At 39.8% G+C, this 18,315-nt stretch overlaps 1 protein-coding gene across 8 annotated transcripts in view; it reads left to right on the plus strand.

Annotated features, from left to right (window-relative positions):
- Positions 1-18,315, plus strand: part of RIMS2 (regulating synaptic membrane exocytosis 2) — a 367,376-nt gene that overhangs the window by 141,725 nt on the left and 207,336 nt on the right. For all 8 annotated transcript variants that reach the window (XM_044421755.1, XM_044421757.1, XM_044421758.1 and 5 more), the window contains one exon: positions 4,937-5,850. In XM_044421755.1, coding sequence (XP_044277690.1) covers positions 4,937-5,850 — 914 coding nt within the window. The remainder of the gene's footprint in view (positions 1-4,936; positions 5,851-18,315) is intronic.

The raw sequence follows: 18,315 nt of genomic DNA on the forward strand, positions 1-18,315 counted from the left end.
GGCCCTCATCCAGCCCATTACCTCGGCCAGGCAACGGTTCAGTATAGCCACTGCCTCACCTGGATTGGTTGAAAAAGAGAGGTAGAGCTGGGTATCATCAGCATACTGATGATTCCGCAGCCCACACCTCCTGATGACCTCTCCCAGCGGTTTCATGTAGATGTTGAATAGCAAGGGGGACAAAATGGATCCCTGCGGTACTCCATGGCATAGCTGCCATGGTGCAGAACCAATGTCCCCCAGCACCACCTTCTAGAATCGGCCGTCGAGGTAGGAGCGGAGCCACTGCCACGCAATGTCTCCTACTCCCAGTCCCGCTAGCCTATCCAGAAGGATACCATGGTTGATCATAAGCCGCTGAGAGGTCCAGGAGGACCAATACACTCCCCCTGTCTCTCTCCCTGCACAAGTCATCATACAGGGCAACCAAGGCAGATTCAGTACCATACCCGGGTCTAAAGCTGGACTGAAATGGGTCCAGATAGTCTCATCCAAGAGTGCTTGGAGTTGGCCCGCCACCACCCGTTTCAGCACCTTGCCCAAAAACGGGATGTTGGCCACTGGTCTATAATTGGCGGCCATCTCTGGATCCAGGGACGCCTTCTTTAGGACCAGCCTGACTACCGCCTCCTTTACCTCCAGGATCCAGACACCAATCCCGTGTTTGGCTTTGGTCAGTAGCCATGAAGGGTAAGGTTCAAGTAAACAGGTGGTGGGATGTACTTGTCCAAGCACCTTGTCCACATCATCAGGCCGCAATAACTGAAATTCATCCAATAATATCTGACCAGACGGATACATTGGCACCTCCCCTAAAGGATCTGAATCACTAGTGGAGTCCAGCTCGTGACGAATCTGAGCGATTTTCTCCTTAAAGTGCTGGGCAAAGTCATCACAGTGGGCCATCGAGGGTGGTACGGGATCTTTCAACTGGAAACTCCCCCAGAGCTTTCAGGAATCCATCCGGATCCATCCGGCTCCGAGGGCAGACCAACACAATACAGTCTGCACCCTTACAGAGGGAAAGGCCAGCATCGAGCTCAAACCTCACGAGGAAGTGATCTGACCATGACAGGGGAGTTAGACATAAATTGCTCACCCTCAGATCACCCTCTTCCTGCCCTGTCGAGAAAACCAAGTCCAGCATGTGTACATGTTCATGGGTCAGGCCTATGACATGTTGAGACAGCCCCATGGCCGTCATGGAGACCATGAAGTCCTGAGCCGCCCCGGTCAGAACAGTCTCAGCATGGAGATTGAGGTCCCCCAGAACCTACATCCTGGGGGTCTTCAACACCAGGTCTGAGATGATCTCCATCAGCTCAGGCAGGGAGTCTGTTGGGCAGAAGGGTGCACGGTACACCAGCAGAATCCCCAATCTGTCTCGGTCACCCAACGCCAGATAGAGGCACTCTAGACCTGGTTCGAGAGAACAGGAATTCCTGCAAGGGAGATAGAAGCTCGATAAATTAAAGCGACCCCCCTCCCCTCCCCTCCCCTCCTTGCATGGCTGGTGCTGGATCAGATACCCAGGCAGGCACAGTTGAGAGAGGGACACATCCCCCCCCCACCCAGGTCTCTGTAATGCAAGCCAGGTCAGCCCCCTCATCCACAATTAAGTCATGGATGAGGGATGTTTTGTTATGGACCAACCTGGCATTAAGCAACAGCATTGTCAGGCCCGAGGGGCGGTTGATAAGCATATCTGGAACCTTTCGGCTGGGGAATAACCAGAAGGGGGAACAGGTGTCAACCATCTGTCCCTCCTTCTTCTATGCCGACACGTTAAACCCCCAACGCCATATCGACCATTGCCCAAAACCAGCCCAATGGTGGTGCCCACGTGCTCCCCAGGCAACCCCATAGTAGCAGCCAGGCGTGAATCCATTAAAACAATCTAATTAAAATCCAAATTAAAATACAATAAAAACAATAAAACCCTCCAACCACCCAATTACAAAAGCCCACCCACACAGAGTCTATGGCCAGCCCAGCCCCCACATGGCCCCAAATGGCGTCAATGCCCTTTGGCTGCCGGCCGCAGCCGGCGAGTTAATGCCACAGCCCCTCCCTGCCCCCCGCCCCCAATCTGGCACAGCTGCCACCCATGCTGGGGGGGGGAGGGGCAGGAGCAGCGCTCGCGGAGCACTTGCCGGCAGAGTGGAGGGCCCACAGGCCGGCAGCATCCTGGTTCCCAGTCCCACAGTGGCCGCCATCTGTCCTTCGGGGCAGCGTCATCGTCAGCGGGTGGGTCGGGGTCCGCGGTCTTCGGCAGTGGTGTTGTGCGGGCGATGGTGAGCAGTCCATCCCAGTGTAGGTCACAGAAACTATGCGGAAAGTGGAACTGCTTAATCCCTGGGGAAGTGTTTTACCTGTTAGTGTGTAGAGTGTGGATTGTCCTTTAGTGCCTTCATGACAGGATATTTAAACAAAGGTGTTCTGGCTTGCAGCTTACCAGTCAATACAATTAGTCAAGACACTTCACCAATCTGTGCATACAAAGTTTATCTATGTGGTGTATTCATATCTAAAAATTTATTATCATAATTGTGCATGAGGATTTTATTTGTATTTCTTGGTAAATAAATGAAATGATCTTAAAATTTCAGAGGCATGTTGATAACTTTTTAGAATGGCTTGAAGCAGGAAGAGAGATGAGTACATATTCTTAAACTTTTTGGAGCATTTCTTTGGTCGATTTGATTTTAATTTTTCAAAATGTGTTTTATGCTTCTTTGCAAAATATAAGAGAGACAGAGGGAGAGTAGTATTTAGCTACCCTGGGAACTGTTATAAGGAAAGAGTAAACAGCAGGTAAATACTGGCCCCCTGGGTAAAACATCCCCATAGATGATCATGCAGAATTTTCTGAGAACAGTTGTTTTATCAGTGAATGCTTATATTGTTATTTAAGTAACTCTGTGAAATAAATTAACTTCCATGGCCTGTATTCTTTGTACAGAAAATGAGAACTTTTGGAAACCCATGGTATTATTCTATACATAATAAGTAAGTCAGGTCAATTTGTAATTACTTTCTCATTTTCTGAAAAGTTGTAGTTAACCATGGCTTAGAACCTAAAATAAGTAACAATACCATACAATTCTGTACATTTCTGCTAAGAAGTAAGGCTAATTGGAAGACAACTGATGCCACACAAGCAGATGTACAATTATACAATAGAATTTCCTTTCCTCTCCTTTACCCTGTACTGCCCAGGTCTCCCAAATCTGATCTACCATGTCTCCCAGCCTTCAGTAGCAGATTTTGTAGTGTATAGGGCTGGAGAGGAGATGAATGTATTCTGCTCTTGCTGGCTGTTCTGTTGGTGAACAAACATAATTGGATACAGTGCACTGAGTTCAATGGAATTTGATCCCAAGTAAGACTGTATAGCTGGGCTGGGCAGAAAGTATCTGCAGTTGTTGTGGCCTTTGATTATAGGCCAACCAGGTTGAGGTATTGGGGAGCTGAAGTCCAAAACATCTGGAAATCTACTTAAGACTATCTCTCTAGATCTGAGCATCCAAACAGTTTCTGATGCAAAGTGAAAAATTTGCCATTATGCAGAGGAACTTAATTTGTATTGGAAAATTGTTTGGAAACCCTCATCATTAATTTTCCACACATGGAAAGTTTGCCATTTCTTCCTCTCTCCTACAGCCACTTGCACCTTCTTCAACAGGAGTTGTTCCTCCATCCTCCAGGGAGGCTGTACAAAGGAGGAAGGCACAGGAAACTTTCCTTCCCTGAACTTCCTTTTAAGTTCTTCTGTTAGTACCTAAGCTTTTGTGTCTAATACCTGTAAGTAATGTAGGTCTTATGATGTGGATGAAAAATATATGTACTTTGCTTAAGTTTTTATTATATTTAGCATTTATATATAAATATTTAGCATTTATACTTTTGATCTGCAAATGTTTCTCATATATTACCTTGTTGGACCATTACAGTAACCCTGTAAGGTAAGTCATTATCAGTTTTATAGATTGGGAGATAACATTAGTGATCTGAAACAAAAATCTGGTTTGGTGCTGGGAATCAATTGGGTTTCCTCAGCTCAGCTTCCCGGACTCTGGAAGGTTGCTCTCCACTTGAAGTCCATCTTGTGTTGTGTTTGTGTGGACATCTGGCAGGAAGTGAATCTGTGAGCATGCCAACTGTGTGCCTGGTGTGCAAGTGGAGTTCTGCTTCCACACATGTGATTTGTGGGCTTTGTAGGCTTTGTGCAAAGAAGCCACTAGTGTTCCTTAGCATTCGCAGACTTGTCTCAGTTCAGCTTGCTTCCCAGTCAGAGCTAAACATGGGAAAGAAGGCTGGTGAGCTGGATTCCATCCTGTCCTTTACATTCGTAGCTGACATTAACCTGGTCTAGTCAACATAACAGCTCTCCAGGGGTTAATAACTCATGGGAATTCTGAGATATATGCTGTCTGTCATTGTGCATATGCAACTGTCGGCTCAGGTTGCCATTGTCAAGTCATCTGAATCCAGGTGGTAGAGGTTATTCTGCGGATTAAACAATCCTCACAAAAGCCACCATCTGTTTTAGGATTATGCAACAGCTCTTTAATCATCAAATATAACCCCTGTTGCCTGGGTGAACATGAAAAGTTATGACAACCTTGACTTGAATATTAATGGTAGCTGACATGCACATGGCTATATTCACTGTGCTATCAGGTGAACTGGTGTATTGATAGTGGCTTTCCTAAGGCCACCGAGAGAGGGTGGGTTTTGTTTTGTTGTGGCAAATATGGGATTCAAACTGGGAGTTATTTATGCTACCTTAGTTTATCAGGCTATATCAAACTAAGGGAAAACCAATATAATTCAGTCATTTGGAAACAGTAACTTCTGAATTAGCAAGTAACAGATATGTTTTAAATATTGGAAAATTGACAAGATTTTATTTTTGTTTTTCTTGATTACTTAGAAAAAGGAGCCCATCAATATCCAGAGATCAGAACAGAAGGTTCAGCCAACTGGAGGACAGAGACAACTATTCACAGTATGCAACACCTGATAGTGCAATGCCAAGATCACCTTCAGATTATACAGACAGACGATCACAACGAGGATCTCAGTTATATGAAGAACCTGAACTTGATGATTACAGAGATTCCAACAGGAGAAGTCGTAGGCGTTCAAGGGAATATCCTTTAGAGGAAGATGTTGGACAGAACAGAGAGGAATATGAGAGGCAATGTCGGGAAGAAGAATACCAAGCACGATACCGAAGTGATCCTAATTTGGCACGTTACCCTGTCAAACCACAGCCATATGAAGAACAGATGCGTATTCATGCTGAAGTGTCCCGAGCACGTCATGAACGAAGGCACAGTGATGTGTCTTTGGCCAATACTGAACTGGAAGATTCCCGGATATCTATGATGAGAATGGAACGGCCATCAAGGCAAAGGTCTGCATCTGAACACAGAGCTGCCATGGACCAACGTTCATATTCAATGGAAAGAACTCAGGGACCAAGTCCCAATCGTCAGAGGACCACAAATCATAGCCCTCCAACACCAAGGAGGAGTCCAATTCCTTTTGATAGGCCAGATCTGAGGCGAACTGATTCCCTAAGAAAACAGCACCATTTGGATCCTAGCTCAGCTGTACGGAAAACAAAACGAGAAAAAATGGAAACTATGTTAAGAAATGATTCACTAAGTTCGGACCAGTCTGAATCAGTTAGGCCTCCACCACCAAAGCCTCATAAAACAAAGAAAGGGGGTAAAATGCGTCAGGTTTCTTTGAGCAGTTCTGAAGAAGAGTTGGCCTCTACTCCAGAATATACTAGCTGTGATGATGTAGAAATTGAAAGTGAAAGTGTTAGTGAAAAAGGTAAGACTTTTAAAAATTTGCTCTTAAAAAATAGCTAAAATATAATGGATTAATTTCGATCATAACATTGCTTAATTTATATCAATCAATCAATCCTTTATTCAGTCATTGACTAGCCAATAAATAAAACACAAAATGACACTTAGTTAAAAGTAAGAAATATATAATACTGATAAAATTACAGTAATTAAAATAAGAAAGTAAAAACATTCTGGTTTAGGGTTAATTCTACCATGCACTGTACAAACCACCGAACACTATTTCGCTGTAGTCAAAATCAGATTGATCAGATAAAAGTAACTTAAGGTAAAAAAAAATCGGAGTAACCGGGATATGTAAAAGGAGTGGGGATAACTATTCCTGGTGAGCACCTGTATAAAGAGAGCAGTAAAGAATAACATGCTCCAGTGATTCAATTATTTTTCCCCCACCTGGACACAGTCTCTGTTCAAGGGGTGTTTTTTTATATCTCCCTTCAGTAATAGCTGTTGGGAGGGCAATGAATCTGGTTAGAGATAGTTAAAGGTAAAGGTTTCCCCATGACATTAAGGTCTAGTCATGTCTGACTCTTGTGGGCAGTGCTCATCTCTGTTTCCTAGCCGAGGGAGCCAGCATTTGTCCAGACAGTCCCCGTGGTCATGTGGCCAGCATGACTAAACACTGCGGTGCATGGAATGCACCTTCTTGCATTTGCATGTTTTTGAACTGCAAGGTTGGCAGGAGCTGGGACGGAGCAATGGGAACTCACCCCATTGTGTAGATTCAAACCAGTGATCTTTCGATCAACCAGCCCAGCAGCACAGCAGTTTAAACCACTATGCCACCTGCATCCCTTGGCTAAAGATAAAGCCCTTCTAAATTTGTGGATAGTTATGCTGCTGAGATATCTAGCTGGTTGGAAAAGATGTGCGGAATGGTTCAGGAAGTTATTTCTGGATAAAACTGGATAATCTGTTTGTAGCTCTAGATCAATGACCCGCTGTTTAAGGTCTGCTAATGCCTGTTCATAGAAATAGCTGACCATGAATAACCGTATAACAATTTGGCTTGTATTGCCAATTAATTAATTTATACCTTCTTTTATAAAAACAGAGGAGCAAATAATTGTTGTGTATGGTGATATTTTAAAGTGTGTTCTGAACTAATTTCATTGGAGACTTGCTATTTAGATGGATTTTCTTCCTATCCTGTAAAAGAAAAGGATCTTTAAATATGGGTTTTTATTAGTTTTTGTTCCTCTGATGAACATATTGGGATGAAGCTATAAATTAACTAGAACTTTAAGAGCTAAACTATAGATGATACACAGCTTTCTAACTGAAAAACAAACATTCCATGGTATGGGGTACATGGGGTTGAACTGACTGACTCAAGAGATCTGTGATAAGGGAAGAGTGCTTAACCCTTTCCTTTCTGTTGTTTCCTCCTGCGTAAAATTGCACATAGATACACATGCAAGAAGATTATATTAGCCTCACTTTGTGTGTGCATGCAGGTGGGTGGGTAGAAAAGAGTTCAGGGTCTGTCTTCTTTTCCTAGTAAGTCAAGAATAGCTTGGAAACCACCCAGAAAGCTTTGGCTAATAGGTGGTATAGAAATGTAATAAATGGTCCCAAAGAGTGCAATTTTAATTAGGAAAATGGCATGGGGGATAGGCTTAAACACCTATCTCAACACTTACGTCTCCTGTGACTGCTTTTGTGTATGAAAAAATTAAGAAGTTCAATCACAGATCATTTCTAGTTTAACCCTCAGTGGTGGTTAAAACAGCAGTTACAACAAAAATGTTCATAACAGAAACATTTAATACTTGATTTTATTCTGCTTTCCTATGCACTGATGAAAGGCAGGTGTGCAGCTTATATTAATTGCTAATAAATTCAGATGGAACGATAGTGGTTCAGAGTTCTAGCACACAAGCACTTGCATATGACTGTATACACATGCACCCCTTCCCCCACGGTAATTCCGTAACTTGTTAAAGTGTTCATTTGACTGCTTGTCTCTTGGCTACTGTGATATATTTTAGCTATCTCACAGTAAGAAAAGGCTAGTGCTAAAGTGTAAAGTTACAGTCAACAATTGGAGCTAACTCTGCCCTTCCCTCTGTTAATTAGAGGTTCAAATATAGATCATTTCTGAAAACTCACTCATACCTCTGAGGCTGTTTTGTGTACACTTGATTCTGATTAAAGTATTAAAAGCAGCCATATCTCTTCCCCTTCCTGCTTGTGAGCTGAGATGCTTCAGCTGAGTTCCAGCACTATGGAGCAAATACCTTCCTTTAGCCAGTGGTGAGACTCTTAAACCAAACTGCAGGCCTTATGAATTGTAAGCCTTATGAATGTTTACTGGAAAGTAAGAAGGCAGATTTGCTTCCTTGTAAACTTTCTTAGGATTTGTGATCTTTATACTCTAGTCATATTTCTTCCATAATGCTTCCAAATAAAAGACATTTGTTGATTATATAAGAAAAGTTAAGTTTCTAAGTATGATTTGTACAATAGAACATTTTTGTCCTATTGATTACAGTCCATTTTTACCCCCTAGTACATACCTGTGAACTTGTTTTTACCCTCAGTGTGGCCCATATCACTAGGTCAATGTTCCCAAAACACAGTCATTTTTTGTCTTCTTACATACACACTCACATATATACTTGCATCCATCCTTAGAGACTTTAGTGAGTGCACACTCTTTCTCTTGTGTACCCAGAGTCCCTCTTTCTGATATTAGCATTGCTTAGTTCATGTATTCGTGCTGGTTTGAGGATCAAAAGTGAAAGACAAGGTGTGGAAGAGACTGAATTTCTAAACTACATCATCCTTTTTTTCTGAATGTATGACCAATTGCTATATATCATAGTAGCATCTCTTTTTCCCCTTGCTCTCTGTAGTGTCTTAATTACAAGTGTGGTCTGTGTCTTCTAATATACACCACTAATTTGTGTTAATTGTTTTTTAATGAGAGATTGTGAGAGTAGATCTTTTTGTGCATTTGATTACAGTGAATAAGGCATCTGGACCAGGCCATCTCTGTGCTAAATCTCAGTGTATTTTGCTCGGCTAACCACAAAAAGTGGTCACCCAAATGGCCTGAGATCTAGAACCATGTTACTAACTATATGAACTCCCACATTATACAGTTCCTGTATTCATATTTCCATTGTACTTCATGACCCTTCCTCCTACTTTAAATTTTAAACATAAGATTATGTTATGTTATATTTTAAAGTGAGTTTTGAACTAATTTCATTGGAGACTTACTATTTAGATGGATTTTCCATTTTCCATCTAAATAGTAAGTCCAGCACAAATGGAATTTGTGGAATGGGATGTCAATCATTCTTTGGTTTGACATCCCATTTAGTTTGACATCCCATCCATCATTATTTAGTTAAGTTCTTGATTTGGGATACAAGAATTGAACTTACCTTTGTTTCAGTTGTGAAGTCTGAATATTTTACTTCTTTATTGAATTTGTTGAACTTTGCAGTAACTATGCAAGAACCTCAAACCACTTCAATCAGTTTCTAAAATAAAATAAGGCATCATAGTCAAGGTCCTACTTAGAATCAGTGTTTGTCCTGTCATTTTACATAATAGATAAAACATAAAGACAGAAAGTCAAGTAACTTTAATTTGAAACTGAACACAATAATAATTCTTGCAATTATAACTTCATAAAAGTGCAATTATATACTTGTTTAGACACAAGAAAGTTTGACAGTTCTCAGCATTTCTGAGCCAGGCCCCTTCACACTTGTGAAAGTCTTACTATAATGATAATTCAAATATTGAAAAGGATTGCAAACATTTGGAGAGCATTTTCCAAGGAGGCCAAGCAGTGACAGAACCTCCAGTGTGCTGTTTATGCACTCTGGAGTGACTGTTACTGGATGCCAAATCAGAGATTGCGAAAGATGATCTCCAAAGAAGGAAGGAAAAGTTGAAAGAGAATTAACCGGTATCTTTTTTTCTGTGCTCCACTTATCATATGCATATCTGAAGTTTTATTTAAAAAATCCAATATAAATAAAAATGATTAAAAATAATCATTGATTTTTATGCACCCTGGCCAAATTAAAATCACCATCTAGGACCTAATTAACAGGGTTATTAATGAAGGAAGAAGAAATAAAAAAGGAGGACATCAGGCCTGCATTTGTAGACTTAAAATTTGCCCTTGAATCTATTCCTAGAGCTAAACTATGGTTAAAGTTGTTCCATATTTTTATAGATAAGAGACTCATCTATCTTATCAAATGCCTCTACCAGGGTACATGGAAGAATATCTGCTTCATAGAAGAATATTGACAAAATCTATTTCTTCCACTAAGGGTGTTCATCAAGGTTCTAGACTAGCCCCCATGTTATTCAATCTCTATTTAAACAATCTGATTGGCTGTTATCTTGTACTAGATTTCCTTCCACTAATTTGGCAGAGATCAAACAGCCCCTACTGCTGTATGCAGATTAAGCTGATTTGCTGTTATTATCAAAAATAGGACTGTTTGTATGCATGTATGACCTATTTTGGTTGACTATAAATATTAGTAAATCAAAAATCATGGTCTTTCATTGGCATATAGCTCTTAAAAAATGGACACTCAATGGTCAATGTATTGATCAAGTCACAGGGCATTAGATTTCATCACAATATTTCTGGAGCTGCCCATAGACTGCAATACGGACAGCTCAAGGCCATTTCTTATTTGTTCTTTAGGGTTTGTTTCTGTTTTATAATGCTTATCCTCCTTTTAAGTCATGCCCATGTAATCTATTTAGCTGTTATTAATTGTTTTTGAAATATTTCTATGAGTTTTGCTAGGTCTGGCCTCACAAAAGATTGATTGATTGAGTGATGAAAAGAGGCCATCAGGGTAATTCAAATGCATTCTAGAAGGTCTCCTTGACCTAGTATTTAAAAGCCAGTTAGACATTCTGTAGCTTCTGTTGCACAGCAGAGAAGCCCTTGTCCTGTTTCACCACCAGCTCTTCTTCAGCTGGCAACAGTCATATGAAGCATGTCTTCCAAATAAATTCTCAGGGTTCCTTAAAATATCTCAGATCTAGACTATTTCAAAATGTGTCCAGAAACCCACAGTGAAATTGTTGCAATACAAGAATATGATGTTTTATGTTGCCCGTACCAGTTAATAAATAGCACAATTTTGTCAGGTTTTTTTGATGATCACAAAACCATCCTTTAAATGGCTTTCTTTAAACACTTTTAGGCATGTCACCTGGACCAGGACTGCTGGATTGTTTAGGGCAGAGGTCCTCAAACTTTTTGAATAGGGGGCCAGTTGAAAGACTGCGGTGACCGTTGCGGGCCAGTGAGGTGGGGGTGCCTGGGTGCACGGGCTGATGAGGTGCCATCAGGCACGCGCAGCAGTGGATTGCTCACTCAGAGATCTCCCAGCGAGGCCAAAACCACCTCCGAGTGAGCAAGCCACCACCTCCACGCCCACGCTGCGAGGCAATGGCAAGCGAGCACGTAAGGGAGGCAGGAGGCAGCGGCAGCTTGCTCGCTCAGAGACCATCTCTGAGCCTGTGCGTACGGGAGGCAGACGTGGTGGCGGCTTATTCGCTCGGAGACCATCTCCAAGCCAGCAAGCCACCACCTCCCTGCCTGTGCAGGAAGTGTGCACACAGGTGACAGACAGTGGCGTGGGCCAGATGGATGGCCATGGAGGGCCGGATCCATCCCGCGGGCCGTAGTTAAACAACCTAGCAGCCCAAGATTAATTTGTGAGTTAACTGTTGGGTTGTTTAACCTCTAAATAAAGCAGCCTGGTTTGCATAACAGGTTGAATAACCTATGAAGGAGCTGATAATGGGTTGCTAAGTAAATGTGGAAGTATTAAGTGCACAGCAGGCAATATGCCTGCTTTTTCCTACTCATTCCCAACAGTTCATGGTTTGTGGCACACGAACCAGCTCAGAATAGAAACCATAACATTGAAAGAGGTGCTTTCCTTGTTTATGAAATTTTAAATGTATTAAATGGAAAATGTATTTAAATGTATGTTGTTGTCTATTTCATTATTTATTGCATTTATATACTTTATATACTTCCTAGCCAGAAATCCTCTCTGGGCAGTTTACAAAGTTAAAACATGTAAATAAAGATAAAAACAATATCAGTAAAAAACAGCAACAACAACCAATAAACAACAATGAAAACAACCCCAAGACAACTAGTCAAACTGGTGCACAGGTACAGCAGCAACATCTAATAAAACCCAATTAAAATTACAATTTTAACTATTAAAATGCCTGGAAAATGCCTGGAAAATAAAAAGGTAATTTTGGAATGGAATGGAATGGTTAAGAACAAGTATCTTCTTGGACAACTAAGAAAGTAAAACAGAATATAAGAATGAGTGAAAAATGTATGAATGTACATTTTATTTATAAATAAATGTATTCTTATTTATATAGGTTTATAATATGATTTTCAGTGGAAAAGTTTCAAGTGGAGAACAGGAAATCATACAAATACAAACCATCAACAAGCATAAACATACAACAATAGTAAATGTTACTAGGAAATTTCCCTCTAACTGTGAGATATGTAATGAAAACAAACTCTCAGTCCAGACTTATATGCTAGGTTAAAATTGGTTGTATTGTTGTTACCTTGGTATATGGTAAACATTTTGATTGCAAGCATACTATTATCAATTCTGAACTGCTTGGGTACTTTGCTAAAACATGTTGTTTTAAAGAGCTCCTAAGAAACCTCTAGCATATAATTATGGAGTTAGCAGCATGCGCACAGAGTTGGCACAATACCATCCCCACAACTCCTTAGAGGCATACATAAAGTTCACTTTAACTCACTCAGTGCACAAATCTAAGTGCCTGGACCATTTCTTCTTTGAATTTTCATAGGCTTTAATTTCTTAATATAACCTCCTTGATCTTCTTATGTAAATTTGATTTATTTGTCAAAATAGATATCCTGACTTTGATTATTTTGCCCATGCGTTCTTCTCTTGCATGCAGCATCCATGGCTTATTTTTATTGTTTTTATACTTGGCAGATGTTTTGAATCCACAGTATGAACAGTCTGCCTGTCTTTTCCACATAGCATGCTGAGCATTCACCATACTTCATTTTATACACTGTTCCTTTTTTCCCTACAGACATCTTCATTGTCCCCACATACTGAACATTGCTTGATTATGCATTGTGAATCATACAACCATGATTTAACTAGTACATTTTAAAGTTAAAATTTGGCATGGGCGCCCCATTGTCAGAGTAAAATTCCTTTGATCGAATCATCATAATCATTATCATCATCTAACAGAAAAGATTCAAATATACTAATGGCAGCTAGTAGTATTCAAATACAAAGACTTTCAAATAAAAGGTTTATTTGCATAGCTAAATGGATTGAAGTTCTTGGATCTGACACATTTTACAGACATTTAAGGCTATTACTAAAAATCTACTTCTTTTGAAATATTATGAAACTGTCATCCATGTCAGAATCTTATTGGATCTCTATGAAAGAAAACACTCTGTCAGATATTCTGGATCTAGGCCAAGTAAGATTTTAAAGGTGAGAACACCTACCCTGAGTTTGATCTGGGAGCAAAGTGGTAAGCAGAGCAGTTCTTGGATTACTTCTTTTCAGGATATATATTAATTCCTTTCCCAAGAATCCAGCTGCCATACAACTCCCCCCCACCATGCCCCCCCCCCACACACACACACCACAAGAGGCTGTATGGATGTATAGGGAAATTTGGCTAGCCTTATTACTCCACATGAAGTAATTGCCACACTGGTTACTGGCTGTCATGTGTAGCCAAGGCACAAAAAAATAAAAATAGAACACATGCCAAGGCAAGAAAGAAAGGAAAGTGGAAGGAAGAGAAGAAAGCCTGCATGTGAAGCCATAAAGCAAATAATCTAAGTTTTCTTTTTATAATGCTAATGAGTGGCAGGACTAAGCTGTGAGAAATTTGTCAACCTTTATGCTGAGCCAGCTATTTTCCATTCAAAGCCAATCTGGGAAAATGTTTCTTGAAAAGTTAGAGCGAGGTGTTACCATGAGTAGCTTATCACACCTGCTGTGAGAACTGTGTCACCTACCATTATTCTTAATGTGGATTAAATGAAGAATTTAATCTGGTGGTTTTGCTCTCTTGACTTATTGCTTAAAGATACCAATCATGCATGATACCTAGAAATTTACTCATTCATTATAATCCATTTACCTGGTGAATCAGAGGTTAGATGAAGTTGTATCCTGGTTTGTATACAGTGCCTAAACCTGCACATTTTAGACAGAAAAGTTATGTAAGTGCCAGTAGCTGACGGAAGGAACTATAGGATGCTTTTTACATCTAAACATGCATAGAATTGCTCCCTAATCCACTGGTTTTGAAGTTAGACATCACAGGAAACTTGGGTTTAACCAAGCACAATATCATTTTCAAAGCTAGCTGCACAAGAAGGGAAAGAAGACAGGAGGCACAGGAAAAGGGGGCTCTTTCTCAGCTGAGTAAACCATAGTTATTCAGACCAAAATTGTTAATGTCTTAATCAGGTCTTTGTTTTGTTACTAGCCTAAAAAAGGAGCTGCCGCGTATCCAGTCATTTGTAATAACAAATGGTTGGAAGTTACTGCACTGATCTTACATGTTTGTAACTGCAGAGTTTGCTCTAATGTGTTTAATACGATATTTCTAGATCATAAATTAATTTCAGTTGAAAATCTGATCTATCTTATGTCAGGGTTTTATTGTAAGAAAATATGTGGTGAGTCTGTGAAGACAGAAATCTAGCTAGGATTAAATAGTCCTTCTCTGAACATTAATGAACATTCCAAATTGTTGTTAAGAGACATTGAATTTAAAATATTTCAAGTTTTACTTTTGATGCCTTAGTGAACATTTAGATTATGATTCTTTTTGAGGGCTCTAGTTATATAATCTGTTTACTTGGAAATTGGAGAATATGTGGATGTCAGTTATGTAATATGAATTACAGTCATACTGTAGTTTTCATTATAAATCTATATAGTCCTTTATTGTAAGAAGCATTATCTTATTTTACATAAAAATGGATTTCTGTCCAAAGTTTGGACAACTTCTTTCTTGGTATCTTTCATTGGCATTTCCTAATGCAATGTAATACTAGATATAATTCTTCGGTTAAAAGATTTAAAACAAGAGACTTAATTCATGCACAAAAAGAATGCAAATTGTAGTTAAGGTGGCTGCGAATGTATTCTACAGTCTTACATATTGTGCTGGCTTACATCTTAAGCCTCCAAGCATTCATGATTTCTGTTGTTTTTTCAGCCCTAGCTGCAGATTAGTGTTCACACGGACGTTCACAACAGTATGGGAGCATTGGAGAGCTAAGTCTAGATTGGTAGATTTCATTTGGTAGAATGGCATACTTAGTGACAGTCTAAAAAAAGGCGAGGAGGGCTACGTTGAGAAATCTATAGAGGAACACAAGACATTTATGAATTATTTGTAAATACCTTAACTTATGTGTAAAGCAAAGTGATCTGTCTGTCTGTGTTTCCTTCTTTTTTGAAAATGTACTGAATTGCATGAGCCATATGGGCAAGGGTGTTGGCAGCAGAATGCAACTTTACTACAGTTATATAGAGCTAGTGTGGTGTGGTGGTTAAACTGGGAACCTGGAAGATCTGGTTCTAGTCTCCACTTTGTCATAAAATTCACTGGGGGGGCTTTGTGCCAGTCACAAACTCAGCCCAACCTAATCACAGGACTGTTGTTGTAAGGATAAAATGGAGCTGTGTAAGTTGCCAAGTTGTTCACAAGAGGAAAAAGACAGATATAAAAAATTCAGTGTGGTAATAGTAATAGTAATAATAATATTAAAACAGGGACTATACTTTGAAGTGTTGAAATCTATTTATCTGTCTCTTACTTGTAGTTATCTTTACATCAACACTGGGTCGCAGAGCAGTGAACATTATTACAGCAAAGTAGTAGCACAGAAAGCAAAACTGGACAAATCTCAGGTCAGAGCAGTAAAATAGAAGGAAAATTTACGCAAATTTCAAGGCAGAGCAGTAGAATTGTGGAGAAGTTTACACAAATGTCCTAGCAGTGGACATTCATTCCTGTACTCTTGGGCAGGAGCCCTCCACATTTGGACACTCTTTGGTATTCTTTTCTGTTTTTAGAAGCAGGGTGCAGAAAGAGGGCACTGAGAAGAGGTGAGAAAGAATGGAAGTAGCACTAATGTGATTGCAATGAACAGCAAGGGGTTCTGCATCTCTTACGAACAACCCACTATTAAGTTGCCCTGCTGAGTTTGGACAATCCAAAAACTATTATTGGTATGTACAGCTCTTAAAAGAGCCATAAGTGTTCAGGATGGCTTCCTTGTGAAAAATAAGCCACCCTGCAGAAACCACCCAAGGGTTGCATGACCAGCAACCCAATATAGCTAATGGCTAATAGAAATCAAGTGAATCCATGTCAGGTATCAAAGTAATGAAGAAGAGATCCTTCAAAGAACTGAATCAGTCCATCCATTAGAGCTGAAACCAAGACTTATATATACAGGCAAATAATGATGCATGTAAAAATGTAGAAGAGCCATTTTACAGAAAATTGAGACAAAAATGATGATAGTCCCAAATGCTCTCACATGTATGCAGGACCATCATTTTTCTTTCCCTTTTCCCTTCTCTTTATCTGCCCCTTGACGACTCCTCCTCCTCCTCCTCCTCCTCCTCCTCCTTTCTTTCCATGATTCCAGATTGGTAGCTACATTAGTCTGTTGCAGAAAATAAGAGTCTTTTAATATCTTAGAAACTAAGACAAGTATGGAACGATAAACTTTAGTGGTCACAAGTCCACTTTATTAGGTCCTTGGTTGGCAGATACATGTATGCATGTACACGCATGCACACACTGTTCCACAGAAAAACATTTTAAATAGTGAAGCTGAAAGGATATGAAATGCAAGAGATAAAAACTCTGTTTTCATTTTCAAGGAATGAACATATTGCGGTGGAATGTGAGGGGAGGTTATCATGCTTGCTGGCTTAGCTCTACAGTTGTTCATTTTACCAAGTGGGCAATTATACACATGTATTTTTGTGTATGTTCACAAACAGACCTTTAATATTTGGAGAGGGCCTTCTCTGTGGTATCTCCTCAGTTGTGGAATGTTCTCTCTACTGAGACCTGCCTAATGTCAACATTGCCTTGTTTTCATTGTCAGGTTAAGATTTTCCTCTATGTATGGAGGAATGTATGGAGCTCAGTTGCATTGCAAGCAATTTGTTCTTTTTGATCTCTGTGCATCACATATATGGGCTCTGTGCCTGCATGAAGCATGTTGTTAGGAAGTTTTCATATCTGGGAGTGTTTTGGTACACCAGATGCCTCACCTTGGCACCTGGGGTAGATTGGAGGAGTTCCCACCCATTTGCTCTGTTCTTAGAATCATAGAATACTAGAGTTGGAAGGAGCCATGAAGGTCATCAGGTCTAATGCCCTACTGTTGCAGGACACCAATTTGCACCACCTCACTCTTCTTCAACTCCCTTTCAGTTGCTAAGGAAGTTCTACCTCTTATTCCTTTTGTGAGCTTTCTTTTTGCCTCTTCTTGTCTAAAAACTTTTTGTCTCAACCCATTTTGTTTTTCTTTTCAAATTTGAACTCAATATAAATTTCAACTTTTGCCAATATTACTGGAGATGGAATTGGAAGCACTAGGTACTAGAATTAATGAAGCAGAATGAATGGCATGGATCAGTGAATGAAGCAAACTAATCCTTAGTTCCACACCATGATTAACCTTGAAAAATAACTCAGTGTTTTCTGGAGAATGTGACATCAGAACAGGTTCTAGTACACTGTGCTACTGCAGAACATAAACTAAGGAAGACTATGAACTGCTATAAAACAGTTTCTGTAAACTGATGGCAAGGATGTCTGACCATGCATTCTTTAGAAGGAAGAAAGAAGAAAGCATGCAGATTTGCTTTTTAGTCCTAATGCCATCCAGGTTGGTTTATTTTTATTTTATGTCACTTTGAGAAAAGAGGAGCTTTCAAGTAATAGATGGATTTTATTACTTTTTTATTACTTTTTATGTTTCTAATTAAGCCATTTTCCTATTTACAGAACAATTGGCAGAAAATAATAGGGGATTATTTACACACATGCTATTTAACCAGCTATTTAGTAGGACTGAATAATATGTTAAATATTAAATTGAGCAGCCTATTTATTCTATTACTATCTGACGTTTGAAACAGAGTTTATAAATATGGTTTATTATTTGGTGAGACAGTGACTAATCTGACCTACTATCTAATGGTGTTTCTTACATAAGTTATGATGAAAGCGATAGAAGTTGTACAAGAGAGGTTGCAACCAGATTATGAACTTGATTTTAGCAAATTTAATTTTCTCAAACAATATGCTGACCATCTGTTATTTT

Source organism: Varanus komodoensis, unplaced genomic scaffold, assembly GCF_004798865.1.
Source record: "Varanus komodoensis strain SLA01 unplaced genomic scaffold, ASM479886v1 scaffold12, whole genome shotgun sequence".
Taxonomy (NCBI): Eukaryota; Metazoa; Chordata; class Lepidosauria; order Squamata; family Varanidae; genus Varanus; species Varanus komodoensis.